Source organism: Camelus dromedarius, chromosome 2 (assembly GCF_036321535.1).
Source record: "Camelus dromedarius isolate mCamDro1 chromosome 2, mCamDro1.pat, whole genome shotgun sequence".
NCBI classification, from domain to species: Eukaryota; Metazoa; Chordata; class Mammalia; order Artiodactyla; family Camelidae; genus Camelus; species Camelus dromedarius.
The window spans coordinates 96,309,408-96,336,721 of record NC_087437.1 but is presented as its reverse complement, the minus strand read 5'-3'; the positions used below and the strand labels follow the sequence as shown (position 1 = coordinate 96,336,721).

The following is a 27,314-nucleotide window of genomic DNA, read 5'->3' as shown; positions in this document are numbered from 1 at the left end:
TGCTGCATTTTTTGTACAACGCTCGTTCTGTTTCAAGTAAATATCAAGTTCTAATGTAGAGAAGTGAGAAATTCAGTGGCAAAACTAAAATGAAAAGAAAACAAACAAACGAACAAACTTCTTTTCATCCCCATGTGCCTAGGCAGCAGTCCAAGAAGGAGATCTTAAGCACCATATGTGCTGCCCTCCCAGTCGGGATGACATTTTACACTTAACTGAAATGACTGGGCTTGTCTAAATTCGGCCAGATCCTTTTTGCTTTTTCTCAACATAAGATGGCTTTCTCGGTACAATATGCTTTCAAAAGATTCAACATTGTCAAAAAGAAGGCTCAGCATAGCCGATGTCTTTCTATCATTTGGTTCTCATCTTCTCAACAGCTCAGGGTCACAATCTACACATGGTGATGTGAAGCACCTTCAGGATGTCTGCACATTTCCCCAGCTCCCAATTACACATCTTCCTTCTGTCTCAAGAGTGCTGAAGGATTATTTGTTGCTTTTCAGATAGCCCTGGGTTCTTGCTCCCACCAGGAGTAGAGATTACACTCTCCCTCCAGCCCTTTTAAAGTCCAGCACACCCAGCTTTGCCATGTGCGAGCGACCCGCTTGAGTAGCTCTTGATAACACTCTCTAGGAAGTCAATTAGAGATGTCAGAGGGTGGGCTGGACTGCTTTCTTTTACTAACAGGCATTTGGAGAGTAGAAGATGGGAATGTCAGGAACAGGTGATTTTTGGATTTCAAGGAACTAAACATGATTTGTTTTGTTTTTTCCTCTTACTATTTCAACTTCTTTTTTCTTTTTGTGTTCTTGAAATGAATGATCTATTTTAATCTTTAGCCAGCACTCGCTATATAATATTGAGGATCAGATACCCAATCTAGTAAAATGATGAAACATTAGTTTAACAATTAAAATTATAAAGAGAAAGTAAAATGTCTTCCCAGTTTGAGCATAGTGAAAATCTCTATTAAGAAGGGGCTAATTTTTTGGTGAAAATATCTATGTGTAAACTAAAATGAAGTGAATTGTTCACTAAGAATTAGGTATAAAAATCGCTTGGCATTATAGTAGTACTATTCTTTGCACTGACTTGCTACCACTGTGGTTGTTTTACTGAAACTCTTAATCTACTTGTTCTATACGTTTTTTACCAAGAAAGACTACCCGAAAAGTAAAGGGTTGATTATTTTCTGAAATCATACAAAGCAAAATTAAAATGCCGCAGCTCTACAATCTAATTAATATAAATATTTAAACCAATTATTTAGGCCCAATAAATTTATTTTGCTTATACAAAATATTATTTGATGTTACTAACTATTACATTATTAAATTGATGCATAATAGAGAAGTTTCCATTTTATTGTGTTTAATCTACAACTTATATATTTAGGTACTTAATCGGGAGAGCTATCACTGTGGGGAGATATCTACTTTATAAGGGAGAATATGTAACTTTAAACATCACTGTTTATTTGATTATGTAAACCCATGAAAATGAATGAATGTTTCCTATTTGCTAGGTATGTACTAAATGCTTTCACTTAATCCTCATTGTCACCCCAGATGATAGGCACTATTATCTCCATTTTACAGATGTAGAAGCAGAAGTTTACAAAGGGTAAATAACTTACTCCAAATGCCAAAGCTAATAAGCAACAGTGCCACGACTCAGACTGAGGGCTTTCATTCACCAAAACCTGTGGGCCTGTCCAGCAGAGGGCCAGGAATAGCTAAATACGCAGTGTTCTGCCTGTACTTGTCATTGTAAAAATTAGAACCTCATAGTGATTATATCACTTTGAGAAATGAACTATCTCCAGGATGGTTATGTGTATTTTCTAATGTTCTGTTAAAAATAAATGAGAATAAAAAGATTGAATCTGACTAAAAGTTTCCTTTTGCTGAAAAAAGAGATTGACCTTTATATTAAAAAAAAAAAAAAGAAAACTGCAATGCTAAGGCCTTGAGCTACCATTAGAAAAGCTGCAATAGTTTATTATACAGAAAGACAGCAATGTGGTACTGATCAGCTGTGCACTCACCATTAGCTTTTGTTCTTATGTTCTTAGGAAAAAGCAGTTGTACAGAATCAAGCTCATATTAAGGGTTCATTCAAAGAAGTAAGTTTCATCATGAATTTTAAATTAAAAATAGATTTAGCCTAATGTTTGAAATCACCACCTCACAGCATGATATAATGACTGATTATAATGAAGACCTTAGTTACCAAGTTAAATTATTTTTGGTGTACTTTAATTATTAGGTTAAGGGATTATAAAATATGTCTGGTATGCCTAAGTTTCTATCAAAATAATTGTAAAGTGTAAGCTTTAGAATGAAAAAAAAAAAGGCCTATTTTCAAATCCTTGCCACTCCTCTTGTTAACTGGAGAAGTTGCATCTTGAAAATTTGTCTTTTCACTTATAAATATACCTACCTCACAGGTCATTGTGAGGTTCCCATTGACCTTGTAGGCAAGAAATCTTGACCATTATTAGACTTGATTTATCCCACTGAACTAGGTAAATGAGATATTTTAAAATAAACATTCAGAACATGATCATGGAAAGATTATGAATGTGGTAAGCAGTGATGTTTCTGACATTTTTCTGACCATTTGAATAATGTGAAATTTTGAGTTTGTTTTTAACTTTGAAAATAAGAAGCTACCTCCATTCCACTACTGGACATTCATTCCACAATAATGCCTCTCAAGGCATGCTATATTTTTTTTTTTACTAAAACAAAGAACAAGCAACTTCTTATCTATTTATTGAATAAAATCATTAAACCAATTTAGGGACCTTTCTACTAAAGATACATATATAATAACCAGCTATATCCAGTTTAGTCTTAATGACAAGAACTGGAATTCCTCCCTCATCTATCCATTCAGTAAATATTTACTCTGCACTTGCCGTGTGCCAAGAATACCATTCTAGACTCTAGGGATACTACAGTAAACAAAATGAACTTGGGCCCTGATTTTATGGAGCTGGCTTACATTCTACTGAAGGCAAATAGATAATGAACAAACAGACAGGCAAGAATGATCTCACATAGTGGTGTGTGACATGCAAGGGAAAAATACCAGACCATTGTGATACGTGTGATCTTGTTGCTTCTTTAGATTTGGTAGTCGTAAGAGGGGAACTCAAAGAGTTGACATATAAACTGAGATTTGATGGACAAGAAGAGGAGAGCTAAAAGGAAGTCTTGGGGGAAGAACATTTCACAGAGATAGTAGAATAGTGTAGAAAAAGGACCTACAGTAGTTATTTTCCTTGCTAGAAGAGAAGGGCCAGTGTGGCCGGGGGAGAATGGAGCCAGAGAAGCGGGTACTTTGAGATGAGAGGCCAGATCTCAAGATACCTTGTAGGCCAGAATAAAGATTTGGATGTTTTTATAGATGTGCTGAGTCTTCTGGAGAATTTTAAGCAGAAGGATGGCAAGATTTGTTTTATATTTTTATGCTGTTGATTTTTTTTTTTTTTTTTTCTGAGATGGAGCAAGGGTAATTAGGTTTGTTTATTTAGTTATTTTAATGGCGGTCCTGGGGATTGAACCCATGACCTTGTGCATGCTAAGCATGAGCTCTACCACTGAGCTATACTCTCCCTACCCATTTTATAGTTTTAATGAGGTAACTCTGTCGGCTATGAGAAGAATTGACTATAAGAAAGGCAAGAGTGAAAGTAAGATCGTTATGAGTCAGCTACAGTATTCCCTGAGAGATGACAATGACTCAGAACAAGTGACAGGAGTGGAGGCAGAGAAAATTAGATTCTGGATAAGTCTCACAGTCATTGGGCCTTACTGATGGACAAGATGAGGTGTGTGTGTCTAGGGTGGATGAGTGCTTTCATGGGCAACAGGAATGAAGGAAAAATAATTTGTTGAGTAATTTATACACGATTATACCATATACAAAGACAGAAGATTGGGGAGGTGATTTCTGTGACAAGAATCAAGAATTCAATTTTAGTCATGTTAAATTTAAGATACTCTTTAAACACTCAAGTGGTGATGTCAAGCAGGCAGGTGAATGCAAGTCTGGAGATTGAGGGAGTCCAACGCTGGAAGGACTCATTTTAGAGTCATCAGGTGGAGGAAGGACTGGCAGAGGTTAATTTTGAAAAATGTGTCTGGGAGCACTCCATTTTTTAGTGATATTGACTACATTTTTAAGAACAGGAAGTCTCTGGCAAAGTACAGGCAAGAGTAATGGCTATTGGGAGGAAAATTCAGAGAGTTTCTCAGAACACAGGATACGAAATACACACTTAGATATATTTTATGCAGTGCTTTAATGGTATTGTTTTCATCATGTAGGATTTGAGGGAGAATACAAAAAGTCACTGTAGGAATTTCCCCCTTTTAATTCTCATCAGTATTATTAAGCAATTACTATGGCTAAGCTACTATGGGAGAGAAACATGAAATAATTACATCTGCATTGGAGATATAGCTAATTTCCAGTATAATTTCCACCTGACTCTCTCCAGTCTTACAAGGCACAGAATTAATATCTAGTGAAGGCAATTAATTGTAATATTTAATTGACACCTATTATTGTATGGAAATCCTATTCTGCCTAAACATTATAAATATTCAAAAAGAAATAAAGACTATGTTAGTATATTTTAGTATATATCAAAAGATTTTCTATCTCTAATAATCACCATCTCTAGTATGGCCACTTTTTCTAATGGAAAAAAACAACCAAGAACTCTGCAAGAAAAAAATTATTTTCAGAAAATACATTTTTAATTATTGGACTGTTTAATTTTGGAAGACTATTGAAAATATACAGTGAACCTTTTTATTATGCAAATATATTCAGTTCTGAAAATAATTAAGTGATAATAAAGCATTCTCTTTTTCTTTACATCATATTCCAGTAATGAAGCTGTTACCTCTCAGTGTGCATTTAATGAGTTTTAACTAACATTGTCATGAGCTGACATTATCATAAACCTAAGAATTAGACAAAATTGAATTTACTGGTATAGAGAAAGTTTCCTCAAGAGTTAATTATATTATTTAAGATGGACTGTAATTCATTTTATGATATACCACCATCATCCTATAAGAAAAACTGTATTAATAGATCATTATACTTAACCTGTACAAACATGTAACCTTTTTTGCACTTTTAAAATAAAAAACTCATGATGTCTTTATATACTCAAGTCATATGAATATAAAAGGCACAAGCATATCAAAGAAAATAAACCAAAATTTTTATAAAGTTAAATACATTTTTCCACATTTTCTCTAAGTAAAATTCCATAAAGAACTTTCAAATGGAGATAAGTTTTTATTTTTTAAGGAAGAATTATTTATAATTTTCTTGATTCAGCTATTTAAAGTGGACTTAATAGAATTGCAACTTATAATTTGATAGAGATGAGGAACTTTTTCTAAATAAATGATATTTTGGCTTTTACGGATTATATGTTGACAATAAATATACGTGACAGGTTTAAGCCTTACAATCACTGTTGTTTGCTCCTTCCTCCATAACTTCCTCATTTTTTAGTCCAGTCCTGCAGTGAGGCAATTATGAAGCTTAGATCTAGATCAGAAGGTTGTCATCTATCTCACTCACCTTTGTCTAATACCTAGCTCAGAGTAGGCCTTCAAGTTGTCTTAAATGAAAAGAGACCTTTTCAACATTAAATTTTTTTTTGAATTTCCATTTCTATCTTAGAAAATAACTAATTAATCAAGTTGCATACTTTGATCTCTAAGGTCAGGCTTATTACCATCCTACAGATATTTTGTTTACATTTGTATTTCAAAGCACCATTCTTATGGAAATTTGCAGTTTGTGTCACTGAGTGACTTGTGAGAAACCAGGTTTCCATACCCTCTTCACAACTCTTCACATTGAATCCAGTTGGAGCAGATGGTGTACTTTTAAAACACTCTTAATCAAAATTATTTTTCTTCATACATTGTTAAACATACACATTAGTAATTAATACATTTGCGGGGTTCAAAATCAAAACGTATAAAGTACATGTAGCGGAAATCTTCCTCTCTCATCCCTCACTTTCTGCTTTTGTTTTTCTCTGCAAAGGCATTTGTTATTATTAGTTTCTTGTGTATCCTTCTAGAGATTGTTTTTTGTACATGCAAGCACATTCCAGCATGTTTCTTTCTTTTTGTAATTAATTAAAGCATACAGCGCATATTGCAAATCCAGCTCTGAAGCTGGCTCCTCTAAAAGGCCTTCTTTGTTGAAAGTAGTTTCCCTCCTTTGTTATCTTAATATATTTTCAATGTGATTCTCTGATGCTGCGTGCTTTTTTTATTTCTTATTGTGGTTTTTGAGTTACATTCGGTAACTTTCCTACATCTCTTTAGCACCCTGAAGGCAAGAGCTCAGCTTGAAATATTTTGTACTTCTAAGTGTGTTATGTAGCACTTGTCCCCATTGGGACATTCAGTACTTACTTACTAAATAAAAGAGAAACCAATGATTTAAAAAAACTCTTCTGTCATCTCAAGGTAGTAGTTACAACTGGAACTGATTGAAAAGTGAAAATATCTGATTTATCTGATATTGATGAAACCAAAGCAAAATTAAATATCATATTAAAAACACCTTTTAGAAATGAACTGGGTAAAACTTATTGAGTAAAGTTACACTTTTTGATTTGGAGAAACCAGTGACATTTTATTGCCCAGATAATACTTCACAACATAAAGAATAACACCTAAATACATTTGACTTGAGGATTATACAGTTGTATATAAATCCCAACTCCGACAGTTCTCACTTACAGTAATTATCACCATCTGGGAGCAACTGCATGTATTTGACTGTCTGACCCTCCAGACTTTAAAAGGAGAAATATTTTATACACGAGATGGAGTTCTTCAAGATTATTAACCATTTGACAGTTGAAGGAATTAAAACTTGACATATCATTAAATTCACTTAGAATCAGATAAAAAGTACAATTTCAGGGTCATTGTTTTTCACTAGTACTCCTAATTCCTAACAACAGCAATGATTTTCATTTCTGAAATGCTTCCTTTACCTTGTAATGTGCTTTACGAACACTGTGTTTATTCTTCAAAACTACCCCAAGACATAAGCTTTAATATCCCCATTTTACAGATCAAGAAAGTGAGGCTTGACATGGCTGGCAGATTTGAATAAGACCATCCAGTTAATAAAGTAACAGAGCTGACACTCAGAATCAGGCCTCTGACTAAGCCCATTATTTTAAACATGATGCCATATTGCCTCCCTGTCAAAAAGTAGTCGTTCCATAAACATTTATTAAGTGGAAGTTCCAGGTCGCATGAAAGGAACTGGGCAAATGGTGGAGAACTAGATTGCATTTAGAATAGAAAAGCATATGGAGACACTAAGGCGGCAAAGAGCTTGCCGTGTTCCAGGACCTGAGGAAAGGCCGAGAAGGGTGAGAACTATGACTGAGGGCCAAAAGCAAGGCAGGAGAGATTTTTAGAGGATAAACCACATAGATGTAAAGAGGAGGGTAGGTTAACATTCCATCTGGCTTTCCTGGAACTGTCCTAGCATAACTTTGAAGAATGCTCCCATTTGCTTTCCTAAATATTTACTATGGAGGATAAAATACACGGTTATCCAAGTCATAGGTAAGGTTGAAGATTTTTGATTTCAGAAGGAATGTGTAAAATGTTTCCTCAGCTACTTGTGATACTAGCAGAAAAGTGAGAAGTCATTTAGTCCAAACTCCATACCTAGCACTTTTGTCAACTGACAACATTCCCAGTGGTGGACTGAAGCCATGTGTCCTGAAGCTTATTGAAGCCAAGGTCTTCCTTTTAAGTAAATAGGAAAAACCATCTCAAGTGCAATACTAGCCATGTGCTTTAGACATCAGTGCATAAATATATGTAACATCTGATTACTTTTGATTCTCTAATTCATTTTGAAAATTAACCCATTTGCCAACCTCAGACTTTCCCTTAGTTGCCCACATTTGCCTTACATTCAGAAGAGTTATAAATTGTTCATTGAGAGTAACAAGGAAAAAAAGTTTCTAATTTTATCATTTGTAGAAAGTTTTGGGGAACAGTGGGTTGAAGTGTTTGATATGTGGTGCATGAAAATGGTCAAAATTAGGAATTAAAATAATTTGTGAATTATAATAATTTGTGGATTTTAATAGTCTGGCATCATGAATAGCCTTGATTAGAGCTAAATAATGAAGGCTTGGCAGACTTTCTGAAAAATCTTACTTTTCAAGTTTTGGTACCCTCCCAGGCAGAGAAGCTAAAAGAATCACATGCAACTAGGTAGTTATCTCCATATAGGGGGTTGGGATTGGCACCTCTCCAAGCAGGAACTGGCTCTATCTATTTATTTTTTGTCCCTGACTATTTAGGGAGTGAAAGTGTTCTGAATCCTTGTCCTAGGAATAACTGTGGAGCCCAGAGAATGAAAATATAGTGAAAGACTCAGAAGACAATTAGATTTATTCCCTTACTGCTGAGCATATGCTCTGTGGCTGCCAAGGTTCAATCCAGGGTATCAGAGAGAAGGGAGACTTTTTTAAACCTCCATGCTTAATGAGACTTCTTTCTGGTTTCATATAAGATATGAAGGTTTGACTAAAATATCCATGAATTTTTAAATATTTAAACACTTTTGGGGAAAACACACAGTAACTTTTCATCATGAGAACTCAGTCTTACACCTAAAAAACAAAAAAATCTGTCATTTATCTTTGGTATCGCTTTGTTTTCTTAGAGTATATGGCAAGATTGGATGCGTGAGATGGAAGCCTGTGGACTTAGCATCAGGAATAAAAGAAATTACGCTTCTCATATGTAAACAAAAATTGTCAAGCACATTGTCTTCTGGTTGTCAGTGGAGTAATATGAGTTTTCTGAAATAATTTAAATGTGGTCTTTAGCACATTTGCATTCATAAAAAGTGCTTGGATATGCTTCTTGCTTCCTCTTCTGCTTAGCTGTCAAAACATGGTGATGCTTTTGAAGATTTATGGTGGATAGGTAATGAGATTGCTGAATGTTAACTGCAGCATTCAGAATTCGTTTGGTGGCAAAAGGAAAGAAGGTTACTGGGTCTTTGGGATAGAGTAGAGAGATGATAGAGCTTTTTTAAATCAGCCAATTTAAAACTAAATATGCTATATTCTGGATTAGGAAACATTTCAAGCTTCTTGTCATGTAGTAATCAAATAGAACATTTCCTGAAGAATATAAGATGTCAAATTATATCCATTTCAGCAGAATTCCTGACAGCTTACAGTAATACTCATATTTTGAAGTGTGGACATATGCAAATATTAATATTGGATGGGAAAGACTGAAGAGGTCACAGGCATGTGGGACATGGGACATGATTTTTTTTTTACTATGTAAGTTTCAGGTAGACAGCATTACAGTTGAACACCTGTATACACTACAGAGTGATGACTGCAGGTTTAGAAAAAGAACTTTCATTGTTGCATTAAAAACTGAAGTAAGTCTCATGTAGTTGGGCTTTGGTCTACATTTCTGTGTAGAAGAGGAAAATAAACAGCGTATTCTTCAAGTGGTCATTTTTAAGTTCATGAATAATGTTGAGATTCACGGTTATCCTCTAAATCAGACCTTTAGTGATTATAGTCATGAAACATGTTGTTAAAATAGGTGAACTTATGGAAATTGTGAAATCAGCAGGATTATGTTGAAAGCCCATAGGAGCATGATAAGATATAGCCCACTCATTCACTAATTCACTGAGTTTCAGGTAGAGGGGAGAAAAAGGTAGATCAACAGCAGTTTCAAAGTAACTGGCATTCTTGACAAGGAATGTTGACCTTGACCTTCTTCTCCTTCCAACCCTCATTTCATCAGCAGGGGTGAGATTACTTTGAGACCCTGCCAATAGGTAATAAATAACACGTAAATTCCAGAACACCCTTGCACTGTAGGGTGCCCTAATGTGTAATAATCCTTAGACTATTGAGTTTATAACTCATGACATCTGGCAGTTACTTGGCATTGTAATTCATGTTGATCATGCACGTCAGAGTGCACCACGGGAGAGGAGTATCAGCACTAACCCGGTGATTCTAGGAGAGGGTGAAATGACAGGAAGAGGCTGCTGAGGCCGTGAACTGTGCGATGTTAGAATGCTGTAGCAGCTAATGCCTTCAGAAATGGACTAACAGGGCGGGAGGAGAGCACTAATCTATTGGGATCCAGATTAAAGCAGCACATTAATGTCTACTTGATAGCATTCTTTATTCCTTTATTCAAATTGATAGATGTAGCATTAAGGCAATAATGAATCTTGAAATTTGAATTTAAATGTATACTTACGTATATTTTAAATTTAAATTTGCTCTTAAATATATAAATATTTTAAATTTAAAAAGTATATATATGTATATGTATGTATGTGTGTATATATAGATGAGATTTGGCCCTTTGAATTTTTGGTTTTCTTTGGTCTAGTAGTGAGAGCTAAATGAGACAGAAGAGAAAGAGAGGGGTGTTGGGAAAAAATGAGAAACAGCAGGGGGAAAAAAAGCATTCTACAAAGCACCTGTAACAAGCCTTCCCGACACCCAGCAGCCTAACTGCTTTAGCTGAAGACTTGAGGCTCATGGGACATGAACCAGACTGAAGAGTTAGAAGCAGACAGATGGTTATTTGTAATCTTCCTGTGGATGCAAATCCTACAGAGATGTTGTGATTATTTATTTATTTATTTATTTATTTATTTATTTATTTATTTATTTATTTATTTATTTATTCATGCATGCCCCAACTCAGATTTAGAGAAAGTAGGAGGCAGTATTACAAGCTTGAAATAATCTGGTGTTTCCCTTTGTTACCATCTTGATAGACATTATTTAATTATTTTTAAAGCTAGTCTGTGCAGTTCTGAATTTTAAATTCAACATATTATTTCTTCTGGTATCCAGAGTTATAGCCATTCTGTGACCAAGACTGGAGTTAGTCCGAAACGGGCAGATGCTGGGAGGAGGCTGGGTAGCAGAGTAGAACATTTTGGGCATGTGGAGCGTTTTTGTTTTCCAGCAGAGGAAGGCATTGCCCTGAGCAGGTTTTGGCCAGTACCCTCAATTCCACACTCTGTCCTCCTCCTGACATACTATATTTGGGCACACCCTCTAATTTGCCCTTACTCCTTTGAGTTCTCCGTGATCCTGGAGACATCAATCCCCCATGAACGATTTTGTGAACAATGGCACTTTAAGGAAGAAAAAAAGAGGAACTGATTAAACATTAATTAGCCTCAATCCGCAACTTCCTCCTAAGCTAATGGATAGGGTATGCAGATCCCTGTCAAATATCAGATGCTAGGCTTTGCCAAAAATAGGACTTCCAAGTGTTGAAGGCGTGCCAACTGCTGGCTCCTTAACTCAAACCAAAGGAAATGATTGCCAGAGACAGGCCTCGAGTCTGCCGTGGTCAGATGTCACCAGTTTACAGTGCCACATGTGATCCAAGAGTTTATGAATGATCTCAACACTTGGTCCCCAAGGAGAACATATGCATTACAGAGGTTATGGATACAAATTACAGAGAGCACAATATTTCCATGCAATTTCTGAGAATCCTTCAGCAGATTTTAAACATTAATGGAAAACATTAAGGAAGACTTGGCACTCTTAGGGAGACTTCAAATTATAATACGAGTGAGGACGGAACAGGGCTAAAAAAAGGATTTGAGAATAAAGACTTGGCTTAGAAAGTTGGAGCTGGCCAGTCCTCTTGGGTAAATTGTGTGTTTGTGTGTTTTATTCCCTGCAGAATTCCAGGCTTCACAAAATGCTATGACTTGAAAATGAGCAAGTTGCAGGGTATCCTTGTTCTTTCGGCATGCTCCAGTTCATACCACTGGTTGATCTGGATCATTTGCTGAGTGAATTTGCTTGCACAGGGAATCTGAGTGGAGATGGGGGGTGAGAGCTTCTCATTTTGGAGTTGTCAGTGTGTTGCAGAGGTGCCAGAGTGTCAGCTTGCACAGCGGTAGCAGAATGTCTCCCCACTGAGTTAGTTCTTTCCCGTTCCCCTTCTGTGCAGAAGAAACCACTTATGACTTTTTCCCTAAATGTCAGATTTTATTGTCTGGTTAGCTGTTGGCTGGCCTGTCCGTTCCAACCATATTTTGTTTGATTGCACCAAATGTAATAAAGCAGGGGGTTATGAATGATGATTCCTCTTTAGATTTATTAAGTTTTTTGGTCACTGAAACTTCTAAAAAATACAGAATTCTTATAGCTTGTCCGTGGGGAGCTAGCTTTCAGTTGAAGCAGGAAACTCAATTTAAACCAGCCTAATAATGAAAGAAAACTTAGTTAGATCACATCAAGTCCAGCTTTAACACAGTCTTCAGGATTGATTTGTCTAGCTATGTCATCAAGAACCCCGATTTTTTTCTAGTGTTCAGAGCTGTAGTTTCATCCTAAGGTTGGAGCTCCCCCTGGGGTCACAGCATGACTGCCAACAAGAGCCATTTAGTGCAGCAGGAAGAGACGGTGTGCCTTCCTCAGAAGTAGAGTAGAGGACCCGAACTTCAGGCAAGCTGAGATTACACCTGATCACTCCCCATGGTGATGGATGATGCTGGTGAATGTGGTGGTGTACCTGCTGTAGGAATGGTGATCACTTTTTTCCTAGTCCATTGTAATATTCACTATGATATACTGTCATTTGTGCTAACAGTTTTATTGGTTGCATATAAATATGTTGCTTCTCTGAGTGATTGATTTCTGACCTTCTTGAACTGCCCGGCTTTTATTTTATAGATATACGAGCTTGTAGGTAGGCAAGTTGAGTGCACTGTCTCTTAAATCCTACCAACTTAAATTGTTCTTCAGAAATGACATTTTGAAATCAAATTAAAACATTGTGGTCTATTTTATATAATAAGAAAAAGACTGCAACACCCCCCAAAGAGTTCATCAATTCAGTCAACCTATCAAGTATGCTGGATGAGCTTGTCCAATGGCCTTCAAGATGGGGGCCCTTTGGAGGGTTACCTAGCCCAGTGTTAGTATAAAAGAAAAATATTTTCAGATGAGTGAGTCCAAAGCTGACACCAAAGGAACAGTATGTGTTTGAAGAAAGAAAGAGGATTCAGAGAACAAAGGGGTATCAGGGAAATTTTCAAGCAGGAAGGCTACATATGCTAATGTACATTGGTAACTAGATGTTACTCTGTATGTCTAGGGCAGGAGAGTTGCAGAAACGTTTGTGATGAGCCTGGAAATGTGACAGGGTCTTGATTCTATGCAACATTTGAAATGACATTCAGAAGAGAATTTTATCTTAAAAGCCATTTAAAAAGTTGTAAAAACGGAATTGACGCGATCGTATTTACACTTTGGCAAACTCATAATAGCCACAATAGAGAGTTTAAAAGAGGAATCAGAGAAAAAGTTCAAATAGGATACTCTTTTAGTAATTCAAGGCAGAGATGAGGACATTGTGAACTAGGGCAGTGGGACAAGATAAATAGATGTAGATGCTATTACAAATCAGTGTAGCCTAATGACTGTGTGTAGAGTCTAATGTCAGACATGCAGGGTTCATACTCTGTACTTCCTATCAAAATAGGTCATTCTAAATGGCCTATTACATATCCATGGTGCCAGGTTTTACACATAGTGTATACTCATTAAATATTAGCTATTATTGTAAGGCAGTTGCTTTTAAAATAGGGAGAGCAAAGTGTTATTGTGTATGAGGCTAACTGGTCCAGAAAAACAAGTTTGTAAAAAATCCTTACTGAAAGGCAGCATGTAATTTCATCTGTTATCTATATGCATGACTAAGGGCTTATGACAGTTCCTCTAAGTATCAAGATTTACTCAAATTTTGCACTTGTACACCAAAATGCATGCCAGATAAGTATTGCTTGGAACCAGGGGTCAGTTTTTGACTGTGAAGTCTCATGCCACACAGCTCTGTCAGACCCTGTGCACAGAGAAATCCTGCTCACAAAGAAGCCTTGTGTTCAGTGTTGCTTTGATTTGCTAGACATTTCACCTGCAGCTAAGCATGGGTTTTCATGACAATTTCTTTGTAAATTACCCCTCTCATGATCAAATTAGTTTCTTTATGTGGATAGTTTTCTTTATCCAGTGGTGTAGGTGAATACTTTTCACCAGTAATATTTTTAGGCTCTCCATTTCTAATAACTGCTTGGAAGCATGTGTACATTGAAAATCAGAATCATGTATTTCAGAAATCTGTTAATTATGCAGTCTCATCTCATTGTTATTGCTAATCTATTTTAATAAAATAAGATGGAAATGTCTAAGTAAAGATCTGCCTTGGCTTTGTTGATTGAGGCAAAAAATAATTTTTGAGAACTATTGATTTAGGACAGAAGGGAGAAAACTTGGTGAGTGAATGAATGTGGGGTTGAGAAGAAGCAGGAGTCAAAGAGGTCAGCTCTAAAGGGACACCTAGATGTGAAGCTCTTTTAGGGCACTATATTAGTTACCTACTGCTGTATGAAATTGCCACAGAATTTAGTAGCTTAAAGCAGCACATGTTTCTTCTCTCACTGTCTGTGGGTCAGGAACCCAGGTATGAGCAAACTTGTCTTCTGCTGTGTGATCTCTTACAAAGCTTCAATGAAGATGTTGATCAGGGCTGTGGTCTCATGTAAAACCTCAACTGGAGAAGCTTTTGCTCCCAAATTTAAATGGTTGTTGGCAAGATCTGGGTCCTCAAGGGATGTTGGACTGAGGGCTCAATTCTTTGCTTGCTGTTGGCTGGACGCTGCCTTCAGGTCATTGCCAGAGGGGCCTCTCCATCCAGCAACAAGGTATCTTGCATGATCAGAGGATGGCCATGAGGAGAAAGAGGGAGACAGACAGAAAGACAAAGAGAGCCAAAAAGATGTATGTTACAAGCTTTTATAACCTAATTTTGGCAGTGACAGTCCATCACTTCATTAAAAACATGTTACCGGGTCCAGCCCACAGTCAAGAGGAGGGGCTGACACAAAGAAATAAATACCAGGAGGGAGAGATCACTGAAGAACATTAGAGAAAAAGCCTGCCACAGACACAATTGTGTCATTCTTGTTTTACACGGTATTCCTTAACCATTTTATACGACAGCGCCAAGCATATTGTAGTATTTTCAGTATCTTCCTGCAGAATTGAATCAATTTGTTACAAATCTTTATGTCATAAATATGAACTATATTTTCTCAAACACACAGTAATTCAGAATTTTCTAATCTTACAGAATAACTTTCTAAGTCACAGTGCTTGTCAATGTAAACAAGAATGCCAAGCAAATCCAGGTTATGATTAGTTCATTAAACCCTCCTTTGTGCTTTTCTGCTCATACACAGAAATGAATATTTGGGTTCTGGCCAGTTCGATTTCTGTTTTTCCCCGATGGAGATTTGAACCCTTGTATTCTGAATATAGATCTGAAAACAAGTGCTATGCCAAATTTGTACCTATTTTATCTTTTTTTTTTTTTTTTCAAGTATAACTTACTACTACCCTCCCAGCTTTTGTCATTTCAACCAGATTCTTTTTAGTTCACAAAGTTTATTTCTCTTCACCCTGTTCAAAAAGCTGTTTGGAGCTTTAGGTAATACACATATCGCTGCATGTTCTTGTTTTGCCTTACTTGTCAAACCACGGTGAAAATATAGCTCTCTATAATTCTTTATAGAATAAGGGCTTACTGAGAAAAATATATATAGACTCAAATTTGGACTCACTTTGTTTTTTTACATTTATAAGACTATTTTAGCTCTCTTTACCTAACATACATGAATCCTTTACTATAAAGAACACCTTCTATTCTTTATCACTTGCAGTAAAGCACAGGGCAAAATCCAAGACAGAAATGAATAATTAGTACAAAAATTAGAAACAATGAATATTTCATGTTATTGTGTTTACATTTATGAGTGGATTATACAAACCTCAGAAACATCTAAGCACCTATCAGAACATTTATACAATTTAAGGAGCGTAAAAATGACTTTTCTTTTTCCTAAGAGTACGTTCTCTGTGTGCTGTGCTAGAACCTCCTGAAAAGGTTGTTTTTGTCTCTTGAATGTTTTATCTGAGAGAGAGAGATGAAACACATTTTATTACCCACAAAGACTTAGGATAAAAGAAATGGTATCACTAAGCAAAAATGAATTACTATACAAACCCCAAAGAGCATTTTACAAGTTGAAGAGGGTACAGTACCAATTATACTATTATCTCACCCTACTAGCTGGGTGAATAGTCTGAAAGCCTAAAATTACAGTTGATGTTAGATTTCTTGGCTTCATTTGCAAATGGGAGTCATTTTCTTTTTTTTTGTGACTGCCATAAACACATGTTATATTGTTTAAGAGCAGCAATCCTTAGTTTGTTATGATATTTTCTCCTTTTTTTGTCCCCCATGTCAAAGGACCATTTTTTTCCCCCTCTTAATCTGGCTTGTTGCAAATTGATGTAATAGTGTGTTTCTGAATGATTTACAGTGGTCTTAAGTACCATTTGAGCAGAGGCTTTTTGGCATGTGATTTGTTAGGGGACCAGTTCTGGAGAAGGTCCTCCAACTGGCCAGATGTGTCATTTTGGAACAGATTGAGGGCCTGCCAAAACACCATTTGTTGCCAGTACCGGATATTGTAGGGGTACTCACCACCCTGTTACCATATTTTTGCACGTCTTAACATTGCATAAATAGGCAGCTGTTCTGTATTTAGAATATAAATGAGTCACCAGCTTGCTCTCCCTTGAGGATTTACCTGCAGTAGGGAACCACAGTGTTAACTCCTTCTTACCCTCCTGTTTTAACATCACATTTAAATACACACTCTCTCAGCCCATTCAGAAGCAAATCTTTATGCATGTAAATCACACCTTTCTTGCCAGTTAGACAAAAGAACCAAAAAATGTGCAGTTCACTGTGCTAAAATGGAACACATTTCCTCAGCAGCGAAAGCGGTACATTAATCAGCATATAAACTGAGAGTGAGCAATTTGTGCGGAATTCTTTCTTATGGCTCCTTCAATAGGAGACGAGGTTCTCTAATCTCATAAAAGGCCATAAGTTCATTAAGATGGAAAACCATGTTGTTTCAAGAGACAAGAAAAGAAAAGCCTAAAAGTCACTCAGTTGTCTCTCTGGACCTATTTTCAGGACAGAGAACTTTTATTTATTTGGAGAATGACAATTAACCTAGAGACTTGGCCCAACAAAGAAGCAGAGTGCTGAAGTGGGTCTCATTACAGGACATCAAAGGCAGTTGGTTTGACCTAATCCACATTTGCAGCAGATGATTTACATAACAGGCTAGCCCAGCTGCCCAGTTTTGATTTCAAATAGCTTGACCAAATTATATATATAAAATGTATATGTGTGTGAATGTGTATATATGTACACACACACATAGAGAGAGAGACATATATGCACACTATTTGTGCGTGCATAATTGTTTGTTTAACCCCAAGATACACTTGGGGGGAAAAAAACTTGTCAGTGTTAGAATATCAAAGAATAGGAAAAGTCAAGGCATTAACAAAAAGCAAAGGCAGTTATGGTTTATGGTTTATGGTATATTAACTGGTTTCAACTACTTTTTTAAATTGAATTATTGTTGACTTACAATATTGTATTAGTTTCAGGTATACAACATAGTGATTCAAGTATTTTTATAAACTACACACCATACAAAGTTGTTATAAAATGTTGACTATATTCCTTGTGTTGTACATCACATCCTTGTAACTTATTTATTTTGTAACTGGTAGTTTGTACACCTTAATCTCCTTTACCTGTTTTCTCAACTGCTTTTTCAAATGTTTACCCTAAAATAGACATAGTCCTTATTTACTAAATAAGCCAGCATTCTGCAATCTGAGAGGACCGAGTCATTTCTCCAGGCTTTCCATCTTGCCAGGGGAAGTACACAGATAGATAGGTGACATTTGGAGATCCAGGCATGCCAGATTTTCAGAGGTTACAACGGAGGTCCAACCTGCTGTTCTCCTAATGAAAGGAGGGGAAATTCAGACTGGCAAAAGTGCTATAAGGGATATCTCTGCTTCGAATGTCACGCTGCCCAGATGTCGCTTGGCAGGTGGAGATGCAGACAGAATGGAAATGTAGCCCTGTGTATGTGGGTGCTAGTGCGTTGCAAGGGTGAACAATGAGTCTATCTTCTGAAGAGTAATGAAAACAGTGTGGATCTTGTCCATATTCATGTCATGAGAGAGGGTTTTCTCAAAGAGTTCTCACCCTGCTTCCCCTCCCAGACGGACATGCATACATGCTCCCAGACCACATGCACGTGACTTGTTTCAGAGCTTTAAGTATAAGGTGGCAATTTATTTTAATGTATTTATATACATGTATGTATATGTGTATTTTTAATAGAAAACAGGATCATACTACATAAATTGTTTGGTACTGTGAATTTGTATTAAATCTGAAAGCTATATCATGAATGTTTCCTATCCTATTGTCCTTTGACTTACCTCATTTTTTAATCAGATTTTATAGCAAAGATTCATGATCATATAGTCAGCCATTCTCCTGTTGATGAGCAGTTAGGTTGGCTCTAAAATATTCTAAAGTGGGCCAGGCTTTGTTCTCGGCAAATATCCTGGCAAATATTATTAGAATAAAGTAAGATTTCGAAGTCACCCTTTGCAAGAGAAAGCTAAGGTTACTGTCACTGAGTTTTCTTTTACTCCAATTGTTTTTCTTCAGTGTTACGAGATGACTTCCGGCAAAATCCCACAGATGTTGTAGTGGCAGCCGGAGAGCCTGCAATCCTGGAGTGCCAGCCTCCCCGGGGACACCCAGAGCCCACCATCTACTGGAAGAAAGACAAAATTCGAATTGACGACAAGGAAGAAAGAATAAGTGTGAGTTAAATTAAAATGAACACCTAGAAAGATTGAATATCCAGTCTTAACTTGGATGTATTTTATTCTTTTCTTTATTGTTAATAAAGTTGTAGAACTGTATTTGAGTGCTAATTACCATTTACACTGTATTGAAAGGACTGAAAAAGGGTAACCAAAACCAAAAACTTCTAAATGAGGCTTCAAAGAGACAAAAATTATATAAATCAAGTGTCCATGATGTATTAATAATTGCATCAACCTGAATATGTAGATATATCTTATGCAGTGGAATATTGACGTTGAACCTCGTTTCAAGATCTCCAAACGTATCTTTTGATCACGCAGTACATGACTGTAAATAAATGATGGTTATAAACCATATAAACTAGAACGTTTCTTTTTGCACTACTTTCAAAATTAAAAGAGGAAATAATTTGAAGTGATAAGTATTTCAAGCTCTTTTCCAATTTTTCCAATGTAATAATATTTATATCTAAAATATTACACATTGAATTTGTTAAAAGTTGAAGAGATATTAAAATCAGTGGAAAAATGACTACCTGGTTCTGCAATTTAGCTCTTATAGAAAAATAGTCTGTTTTCAAAGGAAATTCTTGATCAAGTTAATCAGTTGATTAATATTCAAAATAAAACACCCAGGAAAGGGTAAAAAGGTTAAGGGGAATGGCATACAATAATTTTATTTTTTTCAGAAGATCCACTCAACATGTATGTGAAGTTTGTAAGTGAAAACAGTCCACTGAAATAGTAGATAATGCCTCAGCCTTCTGACATTGTTTTTAGTATAATTTTTATATTCAATACAATAATTGAGAATGAATATATTTTATTTAAAGTCATGACATTTAAGTGAACAAATATGTCATTTCTATCACAAAGTCCATATTGTCTGAGTGGCTCTTATCTTTTAAATTGTCTTAAGTTTGAGGGTTTTTTCTTACACATGCATTGTGATTACATCATAGCACAGAGCCAGAGAGGCCAGGCAAGAGTATCGCATACATCACAGTGTGTGTCCATGTGATTCTGGCTTGGACTGTTGACACTGCGAGGACCTATACGGAAGGAGAATTTGGCTCCCAATTGTCTGTGCTTGGATACCAAACTTATGAAAATGTGCTCTCGGTAATGGAGTCAAATCAATGTTCAAGGGTTTCTGATTCATGATTGTGTGATTTAGCTTTTGCTTTTTAACAAACCATGCCAAAATACAGTGGCTTCTAATAACCATTATATTTACACTATGATTCTGTAGGGAAGCTGACAGTTCTTTGCTCTGGGACAACCTGGCTGATCTTTGCTAGGTTTTCTCATGGTTTCGTGGCTTGTTAAAGGTGTGCTGGCAGCTGAATAATCCAGGATAACCTAACTCACATGTCTGACCATTGACTGCCTCTCAGCCAGGCATCTTGGTTTTTCACCTCATGGCCCCTCATTTTCAAGCAGGCTAGCTCAGGCTGGTTCCCATGGTGGTCTCAGGGTTCCAACTGTAGCAAGAGAAAGCAAGTCCCAGTGTGTGACCACTTTTCTTCTGGTGAAGCATTGCTTTATTTCCATTGGTCAAATCAAGTCATATTGTCACATTCATCTTCAGGGGAGGAAAAATGGCCTCTGTGGTTTATAGCCTAACATTCATTATGCTCCACTGCATATAGTTGAGAACAGGTTGACGGTATTTTCTTCCTATGTTAAAAAAAAAAAGTTGCAAATCCCTTTGTATGACATGACAAGTTTTAGAGCCTGAAATATGTCTGATGAAAACATACCTGCTTAAGTTCTGTCTGCCTTTGAAATTAAAAATTAATGGAGGAAACCAGCATGTTCTTACCTCATATCTCTTTAAGAACACTCAATCGTTATAAAGTTAAGATTGTTGAACTAGATAAATACCAAAAAAGCCCTCAAAATCAGAAAAGAAGCTGTAAGTTGATGATACACTTACTGAAAACGTAATTCTGCTTTAATGTCCTCTTCAACAAACAGATATTTTAACATTATCATATTTGTTTATTCAATCAATAAATGCTTCTCATTTAAGAAACATTAATGGAGCACCTATTAGAAGCCAACGATTTGTACCAACTCATAGTCATCATTTTAAGAACTTTGTTTTTATCAAACCCAACCTCCTCTTCAAAAATTATCTCATAAATGCAATTAGGATGAGACAAAGATAATTTTAATACTAACAACTGAAATGTAAACTCCACAAAGGCAGACATTTTTATTATTTGGTTTACTATTGAAACTCAAGGGCCTAGAACATTGTCCAGCCCCAAAGGTACTCCACAAATACTTGCTGAATTCTTCTGGATCAGTTGGATTTCATTATATTATCCAAAGCAGATAATAACTCTTTTCTGGTGACAAATGTCAATGGGAGCTCATTCAACAGAATCAGAGTGAAGACTAACCCCTGGGGTTTGACGGGGACAGTCACAAGACTGATAGGACCAGGCGAGAAATAGGAAGACGACCTTAAAGAAGCATTACCTAGAAAGGGAGCACGGAGGCTTATACCAAGGGGGGATTTAAGAGCAGAAAGGACAGGATTTAAGAGAAGATAGGACACATGCAGATACCAAAGCAGTGGGAGAGTTTTGTGTCTTAGACACTGAGCTATTTCCCTTAGGGAGAAAATATGCTTAAATACTCAAAATTATTTATTAGTGACCTTTCTTTCTTTGTTTGTTTCTTTTCCTTTCATTTTCTTTTCTTTTCTTTCTTTTTCTTTCCTTTTTCAATTTTAACAGATCCGTGGTGGAAAACTGATGATCTCCAACACCAGGAAAAGTGATGCAGGGATGTACACCTGTGTTGGCACCAATATGGTGGGAGAAAGAGACAGCGATCCAGCAGAGCTGACTGTCTTTGGTAAAACTCTCTTTTAAATTATAAATTGCTATTTATATCTACTTTTCCTTTGCTTTTAAACTTTTTTATTACACCAGGCTGTATAGGAACAGTTAACTTATGACTTGTGCTGAGCATTGATAGACTAGAATTGTCTTGTTTTCTGGTTTTGTCTTTCATATGAAATCTTTGCTATGAAGAAAAACAAAACTTTTGAAACATTAATTTACCTGCTTTATTCATATGTATTTATAGGATTTTGCCTTTCATCAAAATGTAAAAACTTGCTCTTTCTCCAAATCTATTTGAGAGATTATATCCACCTAAAGTTTATCATTCATTCCATTGTGATACATTTATCAAGTATTTATTATGTATATGACCCAGGGTAAGGTTTTTAAAAATTAGAGAGTGCAGTGTAAAGACATTGCACTTGTTTTCTGCTTTAGGAAATTTCAGTGGAGCTATTTGCAGTTTTAGTTCATGACAAAAAGACAAGCTTGCCAGCTATATGCACACACAATCAAAATTAGAAAAAAAATATAGTAAACTGTTTTGCTATGGTATTCATGATATGATATGAATATCATATTAATTCAATAATTAGCATCGAAAACCCACAAGTACGATTTCTTCAACTATAAGAACCAAGGGACTCTTGGGAGTAATTCAGTTAATTGGTTGAAACCTGATTAGATCTGTATTACAGACATAGTGGCGAAGGCATTAGGAAGGAGAAGATTGGACATGATAAAGATGGTCGAGAAAGCAAAAGTAAGGACAATACTACAGGGCAGCTGTGGAAAACTAAAAAAGAAATACAGTGACAGAAAACTGAGGAAAACAGGGATTCCAAAGATACCAGAAAATTAAACATTCCTTTAGAAGACACTAAAGTCCCATTCAAGTCTCATGTGGAGACATTTATTATACACGCACACAAATGCATGTACACAGACATATACATAAGTACTTATACACACATTTATTACAGATGTTTATCTATCTATCTATATTTGAATAAAAGAATCACTATTGCAGATATTGCATGATTTTTCTTAAATACAAAAGATAATTGTGAATTTTAAATTCCTTTTTTTTGTGCCAGTAAAACAATCTTCTGGATCTATGCATGATATGTTAAGGTCCTATTTCTGGTCATTACTCCAGAACATACCCGAGGACAGAATCAGAATCCAGCATACATCCCAAAGAACCTCTTTTGCCTTTTGAGATGTGCCACCCATGGTGTAATGGGAGTGCCACGATGCAAAAAAGAGCCATGTTATGATTTCCATCACATTTAGAGTGTTAAGGTGTGCTTTATGAATATGTACCAGAGGGCTCTGAGTACTGAGTAATCTCTGGTAATACTCCTGTGGATACTAAGCAGCTTGAAATCCCAAATAACAAAACCAGGAGAAACCCCATAATTCATTAAAGGAATTGAACAGTAGAAATAAAACTGTTCAAAGTACGCATGCAAATTTCTCTCCTGTGGAGCTTAGACAAGTATCAGTTTGCCCTTAAACTTCATGCAGTCATCTATAAAGGTCCGAAAATGTGCTTTACACCGTAATGAATAAAATACAGTTTTGCCTGCTAAGATATGAAATTAGTGGTCACTGAACATTAGCATTGAAAACCCACAAGTACAGCTCTTCTATTTAAAGAAACACTCATCTCTCTTTTTCTGTAGCTACCACAAGCTTTGGAACAGAAAAATGTTGCATTACAGCAGTATATATTGCCTTCAGAAGGAAATTGAAAGGTTTAGTGTCATTACCCAAGCAATTAGACTTACCAAAATGTGACTGTGTTATGAAATATTTACCCTGTTTTCCCTAAAGACATGATGAGAACTACAGGAGATCCCTAAACATGTCAGGAGTTACAGGGGGGACTTCTAAATTATTTTGAAAGTAGCTATAAACCAAAGAGATTGAATTTGTCTAGAGGCAGTTCCTCTGGAACAATTGATTTAGGAAGCTGAGAAACATTTATCTCATGGTGTAAACTAATCAGAACTGACCTAAGGGGTTATAAGTATAATATTAAGTTGAGGGAAAAACTAAAATTCCATTATTGATAAGAAAATAACATCCAAATTCAGAAATGGAACATGAAAATAGTAGTGATGGTCTAAATCATGGTTGTGACAAAGTATTACTTGAGAGAGAACCCTCCTGCATCTTGATTCCCTAATTCTTAGAGAATATAAAATAGTGTGCTATGTTTAATGAGTCCTTCTTTATTTCATTTTGATGATCTTGCATCCAGAAAATGTTTTCTAGCAAACCTGTTTGTGTTTCATCGCTGTTACTTTCCTTTCTTTCTTTTTCTCTTTCTTTCTTTCTCTTTCTTCCTTTCTTTCTTCCTTTCTTTCTTTCTTTCTTTCTTTCTTTCTTTCTTTCTTTCTTTCTTTCTTTCTTTCTTTCTTTCTTTCTTTCTTTGATACTATCATTTCTGATCTAAGGTTCATAAAAGAAAAACTGGTTACATTTTATCCCTCTTCCTTCTCAATTATGTTTTCATGTAGCAGCAATTCTGCCTTAAAAATTCTGGCTACTAGAACCACTCTATACTCTTCCAGCTACAGGTAGTTTATAAGTGTCCTTTGCAGCTCAGTCTTTAATTTATGTAATACAGAGAAAAAAACTGATGATATTTAATTATTCAAAAATACAACTCCATTATAAATGGCAAAGACACCAATGAAAGGGATAAAGGGTCTTTGTCAGTGCAATAGCCATCTGTAAGTTTTGATTCTTTATTAAGTGGGCTTTGACTTAGAAGGTATTTTTTTAGGTTGAAAATTGCAACTTATGCTTTTAAAATCGGCCCTTTAGACAAAGACATAATTAGTGTAACTTAATTTTCAAAATGTTACAGTGCCATTCTCTATGAATCATTTATTCTGTTCTTCTTTAATATTTGTTGGCTATAAAATAGCATCCTAGTTAAGTGGCAGTACCAAATCTAAAAATTAGAAGTACGCATCATGGTGTAAATAGACACTAAAATCTGTGGCACAGTCTAGATGTCTTCATAAAGAATACTTCCTAGCAATTTACAAATATCAATTAAATTCTAAAGATCCTGAAGACAGAAACTAGAGTTGACTTACATAATTACATTTCTAATTATGGGTAGGTTTGGGATATCTGTTATCCAAAATTTAACTGTCATTAAAAAACAACCAAAAATAACAATTTTTTCCAAATGATTTTTAATTGTTTATCAAAATAATACATAAAAAAAGATTTTCTATGTTACATTCCTAATAGACATTGGAAGAATTACAAAACTTACAATGAAATACAGAAGTATCTTTCTGCCTCCCCTCCTCCCAGCACACACACACACACACACACACATACACACATACACATTCTCTTCTTTGAACATTCCTGTAAGCCTGTTTTATCTTTTTAGGAATTTATTTCCATATTTCTATGTGCTGATTCTGCAATCTTATACATTATTTTGACTTCTTATTTTGGAAGATGATGATTTGACCCACTTATACTCCCTTCCCCACCTTCTCACCTCCACTTTCTTTTTGTCCTTTCAGTATATTGACTTCAGAAACATTGGTTATATTAATATTTAGAATTTAAATTATTATAACCATGTAAATATTGACTATGAACTAAGTGTTATGCTATTACAATGACATTTTTTCTGGTATTATATTTAGTCTTCTTTAAGTTAATAATAAGCTTATTTTTCCCTTTAACTAATATCTATCTATACTTGTGATGAATTCTTGAAATCCTCAACAGAAGGTTTAAAATTCTCTAAATTCTGTTTAGCTGTTAAGTCCACCCTGGCTACAGCCTTCCTGCAGGCCTCAGATCTTCTGCCCAATTTGACAGGCTGGATGCTAGTTAGGTCTACCCCAGAAACTTCATTCTGATATCCATCTTCCCTTTCCTCTGTTGCTGGATTCCCTGTCTTCTGTATCCTGTATTTGGTTTTTTTCTTGGTTTAACTCCTATATTCAGAACAGTGTTTTCTCTCCTGCTTTCTGCTTGACTGGAGCGTAGAGTACATTCCAGACCAAACTGTCTTTATTTTATCCAAAGCTTAACGAACACTTTGGCTGGTTATAGAATTCAAGTTTAAAACAAGTATTTTTGCTCAGAATATTAAATATTAAAGTTGCCACTCCAATATCATTTTGCTTCCACTGTTACTCTTGAGAAGTGTACTGTACTTTTGATCCCTATGTGATCATTTTTTTATTTTTTCTCTTTCCAAACTTTACTTAGTACTTTCTCTTTATCCCAGTGTTCTGAAATGTTTTAACAGTATGCCTCGGTTTGGTACTTTTTTCGTTTACTCGCTGGACATTCGGTGAGCAATCTCAATCTAAAAATGCTCTATTGAAACAATTCAGTGAAATATACTCTCTTTTTTTTTTCTATTTCATTTCTCTGTCAAGCAAAAATTCACTAATTAGATGTTAAATCTCCTAGGTCTTTCTTTTCTTGAATTATTCCTTATTTATAGCATCTTGTTCTTATTTCACGGATATTTTAACTTCTCTTGTATCTTAGGATTTTAATAATAAAATAAATAAATAAATTTATTTAAATAAATAAATTCTGTTTAAATAAAATCTTCTGTTTAAATAAAATCTTCTCATGATGTATACCTGCTTTTATTTTTTCTAAGTTCCTCTCCCTGCCCTCCTCCATGCATTGTTCTGTCTTTTACACTGGAGACTTTCTTCAAATGGCAAGCAATCTGTTGTTCATTCATATTTAATTGCTGTTCACTAAAAAGACTATTGGAAACGGTGTCAGCTGATGGCTTTCACAGTAGGATAATCAGATTGGGCACTAACCACTTTGTTGGGAATGGGGACAGAGGTTGGTGCTGGTGAGGTTAATTTTCAGTTATTGAATGAGAGGTAATTGTTGATGGCCAGAGTGTAGCTGAGATACTCTGAGACAAAGCTGCAAGGGAAGATATCTCAGAACTGAACCTTAGGAATATAAGTTATTGATTTACTGATAACTTGTGGTCTTCGTTTAAGAATTCAAAACATAAGGTGTTATTAAAATCAAGATGATTGTTAAGAGCAATACAGTTCTTTTAAATAGCATTACCTTGCAAACTTTAAAACAGCAAAATATTTCTTGCTACTGCATTTATTTCACAAACATCTCTTGAACACCTACTATGTGCCAAGCTTTGAGTGATTAAGTAGAGTAGAGAGATGAATAGACAGGTGCCCCACTCTCAGCACAACTCTCATATCAGCAGTAACATGAAACTTTGCCTCTAAAACATGGTGAGAAAGGCATTTTTCCCCCTCTGAGAACATTTACCTATGTTTGGTTTCGCTTCACAGGATGATTTCTCTCAGACAAAGAAAATCCTTGGCGAGAAAAGAAATTAATGCAGCCAGGACTTATTTAATCACATTGAGACAGACTGATCATTATCACCCAGTCTGTTTCGGAAGGGCACAGTAATTCACATTCAATGGCTATCATAACCCCTGCCCTTCATACATACCCAGTTAAATAAAAGGAGACCT

The 27,314-nt window shown here is 35.7% G+C and overlaps 1 protein-coding gene across 2 annotated transcripts in view; it reads left to right on the top strand.

Annotated features, from left to right (window-relative positions):
- The window catches only part of ROBO2 (roundabout guidance receptor 2), a 1,150,857-nt gene that overhangs the window by 973,179 nt on the left and 150,364 nt on the right, over window positions 1-27,314 (top strand). For both annotated transcript variants that reach the window (XM_064496444.1, XM_064496453.1), the window contains exons 3-4: window positions 18,750-18,907; window positions 21,664-21,784. In XM_064496444.1, coding sequence (XP_064352514.1) covers window positions 18,750-18,907; window positions 21,664-21,784 — 279 coding nt within the window. The remainder of the gene's footprint in view (window positions 1-18,749; window positions 18,908-21,663; window positions 21,785-27,314) is intronic.